At 47.8% G+C, this 13,381-nt stretch overlaps 1 protein-coding gene across 8 annotated transcripts in view; it reads right to left on the bottom strand.

Moving 5' to 3' along the window:
• OTUD5 (OTU deubiquitinase 5) overlaps window positions 1-13,381 on the bottom strand; it is a 28,228-nt gene that overhangs the window by 12,802 nt on the left and 2,045 nt on the right. For 4 of the 8 annotated variants that reach the window (XM_070290074.1, XM_070290078.1, XM_070290073.1 and 1 more), the window contains one exon: window positions 4,448-4,541. In XM_070290074.1, coding sequence (XP_070146175.1) covers window positions 4,448-4,541 — 94 coding nt within the window. The remainder of the gene's footprint in view (window positions 1-4,447; window positions 4,542-13,381) is intronic. The other 4 variants (XM_070290076.1, XM_070290075.1, XM_070290079.1 and 1 more) reach the window with 1 other exon arrangement.

The raw sequence follows: 13,381 nt of genomic DNA, 5'->3' as shown, positions 1-13,381 counted from the left end.
GTGTAGGTTATTTCTCCTCATGCAGGCAGAACTGGTTCTCTACCTTTGCTGAATCCAAAGGTCCATTAGCCTACCTTGTGCCCATAGTTCAACTCTTTAGCAACCAAATTAACATCAAATCAGTAACACAGGCCTCACAAAATAGGGTCCTTAAGTGTGGGCAAGGGATGACCTTTTCAACTTACCTATAAAATGTAAAATACCACCTTCTCTCTTCAATTCTGAGATGCACCAATAGGTGATACAGAACATGTATTTAATCACAGCTTTTGGGAGAGGGTGGTTATAAGACATACCCTAGATTGGGAATCATCAATGTGGAAGAAAATGTGCATCTCTGAACCAAGGAAAGAGAGCAACAATACCTTGCCAATGAAAGAGTAGAAGGACCTTCTCGATGACATAAAAACACCCAGTGCAGGACTAAGAACACAGGAAATCCTCACTGTGGAGATGCTTGTCTCAATTTGCCAGCCCCACCTCTGTCCTCCAGAAAGCCCTCCTCCCTAGAGATTGGCACATGGAACTAGGGACTGAGCTGGACTTCCCTGTGGGGGCCAAGATGGAGGAAAAGAGCCCAATGGTCCTGCAGAGGTAGGGGAATTCAGAGCACTTGTTTTGATAGAAACTGAAACTCCTCCTCTTGCTGACACTGCACTTGTGGGCAATGTGCACCTGCTCTCCCCTCCCAGAGTCCAGTTGGAAGGGGGTCCCCCACTCCCTCACCTCTGTCCCCAACCCAAAGAGGGCTCAGAAATCTTCAGTACATTACTACAATTGGTTCCGCCAAGGCCTTTTCACATCCCAGCTCATTCCATCCTTACTCTAAAAAACCCTACTTTACACAGGAGGGATACTAAGGTACAGAAATGTGGCACAGCTGGCCCAAGGCCACACATTGGGGAGGTTGAAAGAGAGGCCAGGCTTTCAAGGAATAACTGGTAACTTTGAGCACTGATGCCGAGGAGACATTACCACCACCAATCTGGCTGTCACCTTAGCCACCTGACTCCCTAGGTCAGGCTTGTCTGTCTCAGTTTCCCCACCAACACAAGCAGGAATCAGCTGGAACCTAGGAAAGGCCTGCAAGTGGTCAGAGATTACAGATATATTAGGACCTGTACCCCTCACTAAGGCCACAGAGGTCAGCATGAACATTCCCTCCCCACACCCTATTATGTCCTTTCTCTGAGCATACAGAGACACCAGCACAGAAATGCACATGTGCATGCACACAGTCAGTAAAAGATGTTCCTTGAAGCCAAATACCCACGCAACAACCACAACTACAGGGAACTGTCACATTCAAAAAGTAGATAGATGCCCTTGCCACCCTCAGTTGGGGAGCCAGCAAAACTCAGCCCTCTCAATAGCCTGGTCTCTCAGATGCCTGCTCCTCTACTCAAGAATTCCCGCCGTAAAGATGGAAAAACTGAAGGAGGCAGGGCAGAGAGGTCAACAGAAGCCGGTGTACATGGTGGTCCATGGGATTCTTCTTCTTCTGGCCTGCTTCAACCTCAAACACGAATGTCTGATACTGGCTGTGTGACCTAGATAATAAGGCCCTGACCTTCTCTTGAGGCCTGTTTCCCATTTATAAAACGACAAATTGATCTAAGATCCATTCCTCCAATGCTGATGGTCCATGTTCCAAGACCAAAAGGCCTTGAGCAGTGGACCTTGCTGTTTCTGGGCCCCATCACCGAAATATGCACAGCCCCAGCTGCATCCCCACAACTCATGCAGACACCCACACACACGGCCACCACTCTGCCCACAGAAGCCAAGGCCAGGGCCAGAGGTTTTTGCTGAGTCAAAGCTGTATGCAGAGAGGGAGGGAAGAGAGATGCAGACTCACGTTTCCAGGAGAAGGTTATCTGAGCACAGCAGGGGCAGGGTGGACCACAGGATACCTCTGGGACCTAGGCTCCCACTTTCACTCCACCCCAGCCTATGCTGATGCCCACGAGTCTCCAATAGGTGGTGGGCGAAAGAACTGTGCACAAGCATGGGATACTGGTTCACACTGGGGACACCCAGATCTCAGAGGCAAAACCCACCTGACTCAGGATTCCTAAGAGTAGAGGGCCACAGGCTGTTTGCTGCAAGAAGCAAGGCCCTAGACATCAGGGATTACAGCCACAGTCACCCAGGCAGTGACCTAAGAAGCTAGGGCTTTCCTAGGATAACAGAAAGAATGTGTCCTTTGGACACATCTGGGTTCCCATGCCAGTTCTGCCACTACTTACCCTGGGCACATCACTTCCCCTTCCCGAGCCTCAATGGGAGGCTCTTCTCACCTGGTTTCATGGGATAAGGATCCCAATTTTGCAGGTGAACGTGAAGTACCACGTGGAATGCCCAGCAATCAGTCAGGGTCGAGGAACAAGAGTGGTCTCTTTGTCTCTCCTCATTCCAACTCCAACCCTCAGTTATGTGGTCCTTCTACTATTCAATGTGTGACAGGAAGTTAGAAATTGTCACCCTTCTCACCAGAGCCTAGAGCAACTACCACCTGCCCCTGTCCCAGTGAGGCTGGAAGCAGAGGGGTAGCAGAAAGCGTGAGGATAAAGTCTCCTTTGGGGTTACATGTCCTGTGCACTGTGCCCCAGGGAAACCTCCACATGAGGCCTAGAGACCCAGGGGTCATGTACTTCTCAGGGAGAGGCCATGGGGCTTCTGAGGTTTTACAAAGAAAAGCCAAGTGCAGCCCAGTCAGAGGAAATGTGTAGCCATAGTGCTGATAGGGAAAGGCCTTCAACCTGTCATGGTCAGCTCTTCCTGTAAGCTTAGGCCCCTTACTAGAAGGTCTCAATGAGGGGGAAGGGTCAGAATGTGTTTGGGAAGAACAGCCAGATGAACACACACTTAAATTTTGTTTCTTACATGGGTTACTGCCAAGCCTGGTCTTAACTAGGCCCAAGGCCCACCTCAAATAACACCCAAGACACAGATGCCCAGCTGCATTCTCTGACCCTCACTCCACCAGGAGCCTTGCCTACCCCACATTCAGACTAAGGTCTTGGCACAGGCCTAACATCTAATGGGTCCCCACCTATTCTTTCTTTGCATTCCTTTGGTCCAAGATGCCCCCAAACCTATTTCTTTCTCTAGGAAACATCCCTGGGAGAACATGGACTTGAGCCACAGGGATAAGGGAGTTGGAATTTTCCCAGACCACCAAAGTCCACTGCCTGAACCTCTTCTGCTTGGTAAAATAGGGAGACAACCACTCACCCCACCAAACTTTCTATCACCCACTCAAACATTTGTGACTCTGAGGCACCACTAAGAACTGCAGAATCAACACCATTTCAAACATGGGAAAACGGAAGTTATGAGTCAGGGGGAGTACTGAAATAAAGGGCTTCCGACTCTCAGGTCAAGGCTCTTATCAGAGGGGATGTTTCCTTGAGAGACAGCAGAGCTCCAAAGGGAGTGAATCACACTCTCAGCTTGTCCCTTGGATACTAGCATAGAACTTCAAAATTGCTTTTTGAGTCACCGATCAGAGCCAGAGAAGCTTCAAAGATCTAGCTCAGATTGGACAGCAGATGGTATTAAGGAATTATTAATTTTGTTATGTATGTAATGGTATTTTTGTTATGTTAAAAAAGAAAGAGTCCTTATTTGTCAGAGAAACATACAGAAATATTTACAAATGAGATGATCCATGTTGGGATTCTGTTTTAAAAATAGTCTTGTTTCAGGAGCGTGAAAGAGTGGGTGGGGTAGTGATGAAATAAAGTTGGCAATATGTTAACAATTATTTTGAAGATGAGTGATGGGTACATAAAGGGTTCACTATTCTACTTTTGTGTAAGTTAAAAAAAAAGTTCTGTGATCCCAAGGTGACAGCTGTGTGCTGCAGTTAAGAGCACAGGCCTCACACTAAACTAACCTAGACTCTGCCTCCTGACTGTAATATGTACTCTCTGAACCTAGGTAAGTCACTCTCTATTTCTGAGCTGCTTTTCTCATCTGACAACTGCAAGCAATGGTTCTTCACTTATCTAGCTTGGAGGAGAATTAAAAAGTTTTCCTCTAGCACCTGACAGAGCAGTTTGTCCCCGCTGCGGCTGCTGCTGCTAAGTCACTTCAGTCGTGTCTGACTCTGTGCGACCCCACAGACAGCAGCCCACCAGGCTCCTCTGTCCCTGGGATTCTCCAGGCAAGAATACTGGAGTGGTTTGCCATTTCCTTCTCCAATCTGTCCCTAAATAATGTTATTTTCTCCATCTTTATTACTACTGTTATTATTACTTTCACACCACCATATTGCCTCATGACCGAAGGCTAGAGGCCAACTACTAACTTAGGCTGAGGCCAGGAGTCGCTAAAAGACCAGCTAACTCTGCCCCCAACCCTGTCACACAAGTTACTCCTGACAAGTACAACATAGTTCAGGGGCAGCCCTAGGCCCTTGAAGGCTAAGGCAAAGACTCACCTACAGCCCGGAAGAGACAGGCACCATCCTCCTTCATCTGCTTGATGATGAAGCCCTTCTTGTCTCGCAAGGCCTTTTCAAACCAGTGCTCCTGCTGGAGGGAAGAGGTAGGGATCATCAACAGGAAAGACCCATACCCTCACCACCAAGGCCCTGTCCTTGAGCTCTTAAGGGACCCAGATGATTGGCTGAGAGGACAACGGACAAGGTCCAGTTCTCTGCCCTGCTAGACCACTCCATGCATGTGGAGTAGGAGACCCTTCTAGTGAATCAGTCTCTGTGTAAGCAGAAGGCTTGCTCCCAGAGGGGCCTCATCTGTATTCTAACCCCTGCTGACCATCCTGGGAATCCCATGTTGGGCCTATCCCCTAGGCAGCCAGATGCCCAGAACCAGCAAGCGCCTAGGGGGAGAACCTGACTTGACCTAGAGGAGATTCACCTGGGGACCTTCTAGTCACTCAGGGTAGGGGAGATATTGAGGAGGGAGTAGACTGGCAAGAGCCTAGATCCAGAGCCCCACATACAGCCAAAGAATTCCAAGATATACTGTATAAAGCAAAATATATGCTAAGTACAATCTCACTTGTGACATTTAACATATATATATATATATGTATACAAACACATATGCACACGAAGTTGGGAACACTTAACACAACAAAATATTATCCCAAAGTGTTGGTATTACAGGTGATTCTACTTCACCATCTCATTTATAAGAGGTATATAATGTTATCCAAAATTCTAAAAGCTTTTAAAAGCAAGTCTTTACCTAACTCATTTAGCATCACAATCCGACCTGAGCTGACAAGAACCCATCTATTCCACTTAAAAGCAAATATTCAAACATTTCCATGCAGAAACATCCAAGTGTTTGACTTTGAGGTGCTGCTACAGACCCCATGGCAAGTGTTACATAATACACAGTTTATATCCAAGTGACTTTCTTAAAATTCTGAAATGTTTCTAAATTCCAAAGTACAGCTCGCCCTAAAGGTGTGGGTTAAGTGAACCTGTACCAATGTGTATTTGCGAACGTTTTAATGAATAGGTGGAACATATAGAATGTTTAGGGCAGTGAAACTATGCTACATACTTTAATGGTGGTTACATGTCATTATACAATTATCCAAACCCATAGAAAATGTACAACACTAAGAGCAAACTCTAAGGCAAACTATGGACTTTGGGTGATTATGACGTGTCCATGTAGGTCCAATGACTATAACAAATGTACCACTTAGTGGGGGACACTGATACTGGAGGAAATTCTGCATGTGTGGGGTCAGGAGGTATATGGGAACTCCCTGTACCTTCGGCTCAGTTTTGCTATGAACCTATAATTGCTCAAAAAAAAAAGTCTATTAAAAAATGTCCACGTGTCACTTAAAACATTTTCCATCTCAACACTAAACAAAGCAGAAGCAGCAGACCTTTCTTAGCCTCCTCACGCCATCTGCTGGTCACCAGAAGAAGTCAGCCTGAGCCTGCATCAGGCCCAGGGGCCAGAAATCTCAAGGCTGCTCCTTGGGCACACCATCCAGCCCAGGGATTTATAGGATCTGGGCTACTGCTGATCAGACAGAGGGGATCACCTCTTTGCAGGCCATTTTTAACTATCTCAGATGAGATAAATTCCTGGCAAAGTAGGAAGCATAAGGTCTAGAAGATAAAACCTCTGGGTCCAAGCCCAGCTCTGTCACTCATTTGCTGCATGAGTTTAGGTAATCTACCTGAACTCTCCAAACCTCAGTTTCCTGTCAAATGGGGGATACCTGAGCTGCCTGACAGAGCTGTCAAGAGGCTTAGAGAAGTTTCAGGAACTGAAAAGGCTTTCTAAACAACATACCATGCACTGGTGAGGTGGTCAGAAAGAGAAGGGACAAGACCAGCACACACACAGGTGACGTACATCTGAGAGGCCCTCAGAAAGTCCTAGGTGAGTGGCTAGACAGGAAATGAAGCACAAGGGACAAGCGAATACCCTATAGCGCCACCATCAAGGCCCACACCCCAGGAAGGTGTGGCTGGCTTTCCAGAGATGACAAAGGCACCTGGAAGCTCTTAATGGGCTTCCACAGGCAGCACAAACTCTTGTTTATGTACAACATTCCAGCAGTCCAGGCGTCCCTCCTTCCCCAGAGGCTGTCACACTGGACTAGCCTGCTCCAGCCAGTTCCCCTATCCCTGCCCTGCAGGTCAGCCATCTTCCAATACCATGGCACCTGCAGAGAAGCTGCAACTAGGACTACAATCCCAGACTGGACAGGAGACGTTCTAAAGAAGCAGTGCACATAGCAACTTCCTGACTTCAAATATGGGGGGGAAGAGATCGACAGGGAAAAGGGGGTCAAAGAGCACGAGAGGTGCTCCTACCTATTCATCCAACAAAGGTTTACCAGGCAGCTACTAAGTCAGACCCTGGGCTGGCAATGAGGACAGAAAAATGAATCAGATTTGGTCTCAACCATGATAAATTCATAAACTACTAGGGGGTGGGGAAATAGGCAATGTCCACACACAAGTGTGAGCAGGGCTTTAAAAGAGGTGAACACAGGGTCACTGTGAAACAGAGCAAGGGACCTGGGTCAGTCATTAAGCCTGGCATCTGAGAGAAGGTGCCACCTGAGTAAAGAAGTAAAATATCAAGACCTCCAGAAATGCTTAGTAATCACTTCTGTAATTCCAGGGATGCCAGAGACCCAACAATAAGTCCAGTAGAGCTAAAGTCCTGGAGAGGACTAGGCAAGTAAGCAGGGGAGAGCCAGGAAAAAAAAGATGAATTCCTATTAGCCAAATGCCTACCATGCCAGCTGCCAGGTGCAAAAGGTAATCTCATTTAACTGTCCTCACCACAGCTCAGGTGGCAGGAAGCATTATCTTCATTTTATAAAGGCAGAAAGGAACTGGGATTCGGGTATCAGCAAAGCCTAGTGCAGAGGCAACAAGAAAAGCTTCATGAATCACAGCATGGAAACACACCTGGCAGCCCATTTGGGAAAATCCTGATTTGTCCTTAAAAGTGGAGAAGGCCTGCGTGTTCCCCTCGCACAAGCAAGGCTTTGGTCCTGGGGCAGCCAGACTGGCATCTGGGCCTGGATATGGAGGCCAGACAACTAGTCACCCACTGCCTTTGGCACCAGCAGCCTTTGGAGCAGGCTCTGGCTGAAACCCCTTCTCTCCCGCTGTGGGGAGAAAACAGGGAGGTCATGGTCCTGGGCTTCAAAGAGAGCTTAGAATCCCAAGAGATCCAAACAGTCTTTTCCTTTCCCCAACTAGACAGGAGCCTCCAAAGAAGATGCCAACTTGGATGCTGTTTAGGAAAATGGCCCAAGAAGGAAGGGTTGGCGGAAGTAAGAGGTGGGAGCAGGCCCAGCCATAAGCTACATCAATGCCCTGGCCTAAGAAAGTCAAGTCCAGACCCTGGGATTTCACTGGTGGTCCAGTGGTTAAAACTCTACAGGGAACATGGGTTCAATCCCTTGTCAGGGGACTAAGATCCTTCATGAGGCATGGCATGGCCAAAATAATAAAAAATTAAAATTAAAAAGTCCAGACCTTGAATCTTGCAAGCCCACTGCTGAACCTGAGGGCGACTCCCTCCACATCTCTGAGCCTCCAAAATGGGGCTCGGTAAAGCTCTCTGACACGACGGCATCTGAGGTACAAAACTGTAACCTACTACTTCAAAGGTTCAAGAGAAGTTGAAGCAGCCTGTGGGACCCAACTGACGTAGGTTCCAATCCAACTCCAACAATTATTAGTCAGTGATTAACTGCTCTGAGCCAGTTTTCCTATCTGTAAAATGGGCTAACAAGCCTCCCAATAACAGGGATACTGGGCAGACTCAAATATTACAAGACTGTTCAGTACTTCCCTAGTGGCTCAGAGGGTTAAGCATCTGTCTACAACGCGGGAAACCCAGGTTCGATCCCTGGGTCAGGAAGATCCTCTGGAGAAGGAAATGGCAATCCACTCCAGTACTACTGCCTGGAAAATCCCACGGACAGAGGAGCCTGGTAGGCTACAGTCCATGGAGTCGCAAAGAGTCGGACACGACTCACTTCAGTATGACAGCACTTAATGAGTTCCCTTCCTTGCCCTGAAGGGAAACAAGAACATCCCTGAATAACGACCACCCAAAAATATCAGGCCCTAATCCCTGGGACCTGTAAATATTACAAGGAAAAAGGGTCTTTGCAAATGTGGTTAAGCATCTTGTGATGGGAGATTATCTTGGAGTAGGGTAGGACCTAAATGCAATGCAATTTCAAGTGTCCTTAGGACAGCAGAGGAGGATCTGACACAGCCAGGAGAGACCGCCCATACACAGAGAAGCCAGGCAGAGGTCAGAGTGATGCAGTCAGAAACTAAGGAATGGTAGCAGCCGCCAGAAGCTGGAAGAGGACTGGATTCTCCCCTAGAGACTCTGGAAGAAGTTTGGCCCTGCCAATGCCTTGATTTTGACCCAGTGGAATTGACTTTGAAATTTTGGCCTCCAGAAGAAAGAAAGAATAAATTTCTGCTGTTTTAAACTGCCAAGTTTGTGGTAATTTGTCACAGCAGCCACAGGACACAAATATAACACCCCTGTAGCACTCCCTGGTGTGAACTGTGAGGCAACATGGCATGGCTCCCACCCCATAGGATCCACCTCAGCTGCATCCCACGCCCAGGGAAAGGGTTAGAATTAAAGCTGCAAGGGCCTGGAAGCCCCCCTCCTAGCCTGGGAAGCTGCTGACCCTGTCTATCGATGAATGAGTTGCCAATGAAACGAGGAGGCAGGAGGAGATGGCAGCAGCAGTGGTAGCTCATGGACAGACAGATGTCTAGGAAGAGCCCACAGCCAAGAGGTTTTTAGTATTCTGGACTACACAGCTCTGTCCCAGCAAGTCTGGTGCCAAGACCACCCCTCTCTCCCCCAAAACACCCAGAACACTGGCTCTGCTCCACGGGCTAAACATAACCAACCCATCCAGTGAGAAATACAGACAACACACTGCTCTTTAAGGACTAACAGAAGCTCTCCAGGGCAGAGGAATCACAAAAGAGCAAGACCCCAAACCTACTACTAGGCCACTGAAGGGGGGAGGGAATAATTAAAAAACAAAGATGCAGGGGACTTTCCTGGTGGTTCAATGGCTAAGACTGCACTCCCAATATAGGGGGCCCACGTTCAATCCCTGGCAAGGGAACCAGATCCCACATGACACAACTAAGACGGGGTGCAGTCAAAAAATATTTTTTTAAAAATGAAGATGCTATTATTCTTCAACAAAAATAAATGAAGTCCTGATGCATGCTACAACATGGATGAACCCTGAAAACATTACGTTAAGTGAAAGAAATGAAGTCACAAAGGACTGCATGGTGTATGATTCCATTTATATGCAATGTACAGAAAAGACCAATCAATCAAGACAAAAGTAAATGAGTGGTTGCCAGAGGCTGAGAAGGGATGAAGGGAGAGGGGATGATGATGATGCAGGGTTTCTTCCTGAGATGAAGAAAATGTTCTAAAAGGGACTGATTGTGATGACAGATGCAAAATTCTGTGAATACACTAAAAGCCACTGAATTGTACACTTTAAACTGGTGAATTGCATGATGTGTGAATGATGTCTCAATAAAGCTGTTAAACACACACACACAAAGGCCTACAGCACTGGCTGGGCAGAGGGAAGCTGGTAAGTGCTTAAAACTTCATAGCATACCCCCATAAGCCAAGGAGCCCCACTCAAAACTTTCACAATGGATGAGGGGAGTAGGGAGCAGGGAATTAAAGAGATTACAATGAGTACAACATCTTTCCTCATCACTACCCATTTTATGGATGGAGAAACTGAGACCCAGAAAAAGTAACTGCAGAAGATACAAGACTCAAACCCAGACCCCCAGGCCAAGTCCAGCCATTTGCTGCTATACCACTCTGCTTCCTGATCAGAGGAATCAGCAGGTTCATAGGTGCCAAATGAAGTTGTTGCAAAGGCTCCTAGGAAAAACCCAGATGATCCTGGGGAAACTGCAGAAGAAAAATCAGCCAAGGTTCAAGGTAGGCAAGGTCAGATAATCAGTCAATAACCCTGGGCATGGATGTACTTCTGGCAGCTAAGCAGGAGTCCTAGGATTTGAAGTCAGACCCGTCAGGTCCAAAGCCTAAACTTTTTCTACACACAACCCTACTTCCACACCATCCAACAGGCCTCCTAACAACCCCCAAGCTAGCTGGCCACAAAAATCACTGAGGCCAACCCTGAGCCTCACACTTACCAGACTCTTTGTCCTGACCACCAAGCTTGGATGGCAGAGAGGGAACAGAGGAGCAGGGGAGGAACCCAGTTCTTTCTTGAAAGACACCTACCATACCCTATCACCTCCAGGCCCAAAGGGCTTTGGTGTGAGCTCCCTGAAATCCCAAAGTTAAACAATGCCCCACCAGCTTTTACCTGACCAATGAGAAAACTGTGGCCCAGGAAGCACAGGCAGAACAATTCTGGTTTATCCAGAAAAGCCCCAGCAGAGCCAGAATGGGAAACCTGGCAGCTTGGCTACAGTGCCAGGTCCACCTTCTTCCACATCTCAGCACACAGGCCCCCTTCTCAAAATGCTCTGTGGGGTCCTCAAGCTCAGGACCCTCTCAAGTCATTCTTTTCATAGGGGAGACTCTGGCAGGCAGCCATACCTAGGAAAGGAAATCCCTGACACCACCACCTTCCTAGTACTGGGACCTCTGGGGTGTCAAAAGGGCTCCTAAAGGCAGTAGATACAGTAACAGCACCAGGTCAGACAGGAAATCTGGGTAGTCACAACAAGGACCACAGTCACTATGTGGACTCCTTCTCAACAACTCTCCCCTTTCCCCAGGGTCTAAATGGCCCTCTAGGTCACAAATGGCCCCAGTGATGGTTCAGGCCTAGGGCAGCAGGAAGAATCGCTCGCGTTTTCATCCCCTAGTTGAATTAGGTGAGGCAAGAAGCATCTTCTTTGCCCTTTTGTCCCAAAAAGTGAGGAGAACATGAAACCTCCCCTCTGTCACTGGGAAGGGAAGGGATCATGCAACCATACAGTTTTACTTCCATGTTCTTATGGGGACAATAGAAGGGAAGAACTCCTAGCCTAAGAGATGACAAAGGGGATGTAAGGAGGTGTCTTTCTAGTCACCATGGTGGCACATGACTTTCTCTGTCCCTGAAACTCCTTATTTCTGTGGAAAATAAGGAAAAGAAAAAGCACACTTTATCACGACCAGCGAGAGAAGAAACAACTCCTGGTCCAGACCCTGGCAGATGATTCATCCTGCCAGGAGAAGTAGTAATGGATGAAAAGGGAACAAGGATAGGGGCTCAAGACAAGGCCTTGGCCCCTGTGAAGAATAGAAAGATTTACCTGAGCCCAGTGGGGAAAGAGTGTGGGTGGAGAATCCCCTGCAGTGGGGATGTCCCAAACCCCTTCCCTTCCTCTGGAAGAAAAAAGCTATTGAAAGCTATTCACGAAACTCAGAATACTTCTCGGATCCAGAAAATTAGAAGCATAGCTGAATCCTCCTAGTTCTTGAGAATAGGAGTTCTTTCTCAGTCCTCATGTCCCTGACAACCTTCTCATAGAAAGTAAGGGGGACTTCCTAGTCTGAGCTGGCTCAGACAGGCAATTCTTATGATTGTGAAAAGCATCCAGGTCCTCTGTCCAATAAGGGGTGGCCTCAGGCTACACTGTGGTGACATCATATCCTTCTCCCAGATGAGAAAGGATTGTCTGGTTGGGGAGGGAGGGAGAGCCTCATACCGAAGAGGGGAGCTCAAGCCCCTCCCTAATGGAAAGGATCTCTTGTCCCAGAGGGGAAGCTCAGACCCCTGGGAGGAGATTCAGACTGCTTCCCTCAGAATCCCATCTTACCCATGTCCCCAAGGGGAATGAGCAGCCAGAAGGATTCAGTTCAAAGTGGAAGGTGGGCTTAGGCTCAAGTCCCCAAGGCAGGAAATTTTATGACCGCAAAAGGCCTCTTAAGACTAGGGTACACATATGCTGTTTTAAGTGAGGGGACAGTTCTTTCAGGGTAGGTTCAGTTAATCAGGTCCTAAGGTGGGGGAGGTGTCTCTCATGAACCCGAGGCAAAGTCAAACTCAAGATGGGAGATGCAGAACCCTATTCCAGAAGGACTCTATCCATGCCCCAAGGGAAAGGTCTCAGGGCTCAATTCTGGTCCTGGGAGACCTCCTGCTCCCAAGGAGTGCCTTAAGTTCCTTGAGGGGGAAGCGTGGACCTCATCTCTAGAGACATGCCAGTTAGTGAGGTATGTATGCATCTCTTATCCTTGAGGGAAAGCGCAAGAATCCTTGGCACAGTGGGTCTCAGATGCCCAAAGAGAATACTCAGACCAGTCCCTGAGTAGTAAAGTCTCCTAGAGACCTTTGAGGAGGATATCAATTTCCTGAAGAGGGCTTCAGACCTAAAAGCCCAGTCTATAAGCAGGGGGAATCCTAGGCTCCAGTATACAAAACAGTGAGTCTCATTTTCTTGAAGAAAGGTTCAAGCTTGGGGGAGGGGTGTCCAGCCCTTAAAAAAAGCTTAAGCTCCTAGAGAAAGATTCAGACTCTTGTCTCCAAGGAGGTCTCAGATCCCTTAGAGAAAGCACAGACCCCTGTCACTTAGAAAGGGATGAATCTCATGTACCCTAGTAGAGTTTTTGGTCCCAGGGTGTTGGTTTTGATCCTAGTACTCAAGTGGAAAGAGATCATAGGAGAATATGTGTGTGTGTGTAGTGTGTGTGTGTGTGTGTGTGTGTGTGTGGTCCCTGACTTCTAGAAAAGGGAGTCTCAGACTCCACTGCTGCATGGTCCTGTGCTGTATCCCCCTGAGGAGGAGAAAGGGTTGTCCTATATAGTGTCTCAGACCCCTGAAAAGGATTTAGGTATCCTGGGGACACTCGTATCTCTG

Source organism: Ovis canadensis, chromosome X (genome assembly GCF_042477335.2).
Source record: "Ovis canadensis isolate MfBH-ARS-UI-01 breed Bighorn chromosome X, ARS-UI_OviCan_v2, whole genome shotgun sequence".
Classification (NCBI taxonomy): Eukaryota; Metazoa; Chordata; class Mammalia; order Artiodactyla; family Bovidae; genus Ovis; species Ovis canadensis.
Note: the sequence above shows the minus strand (reverse complement) of the source record. Positions and strands in the feature narration are given on the sequence as shown.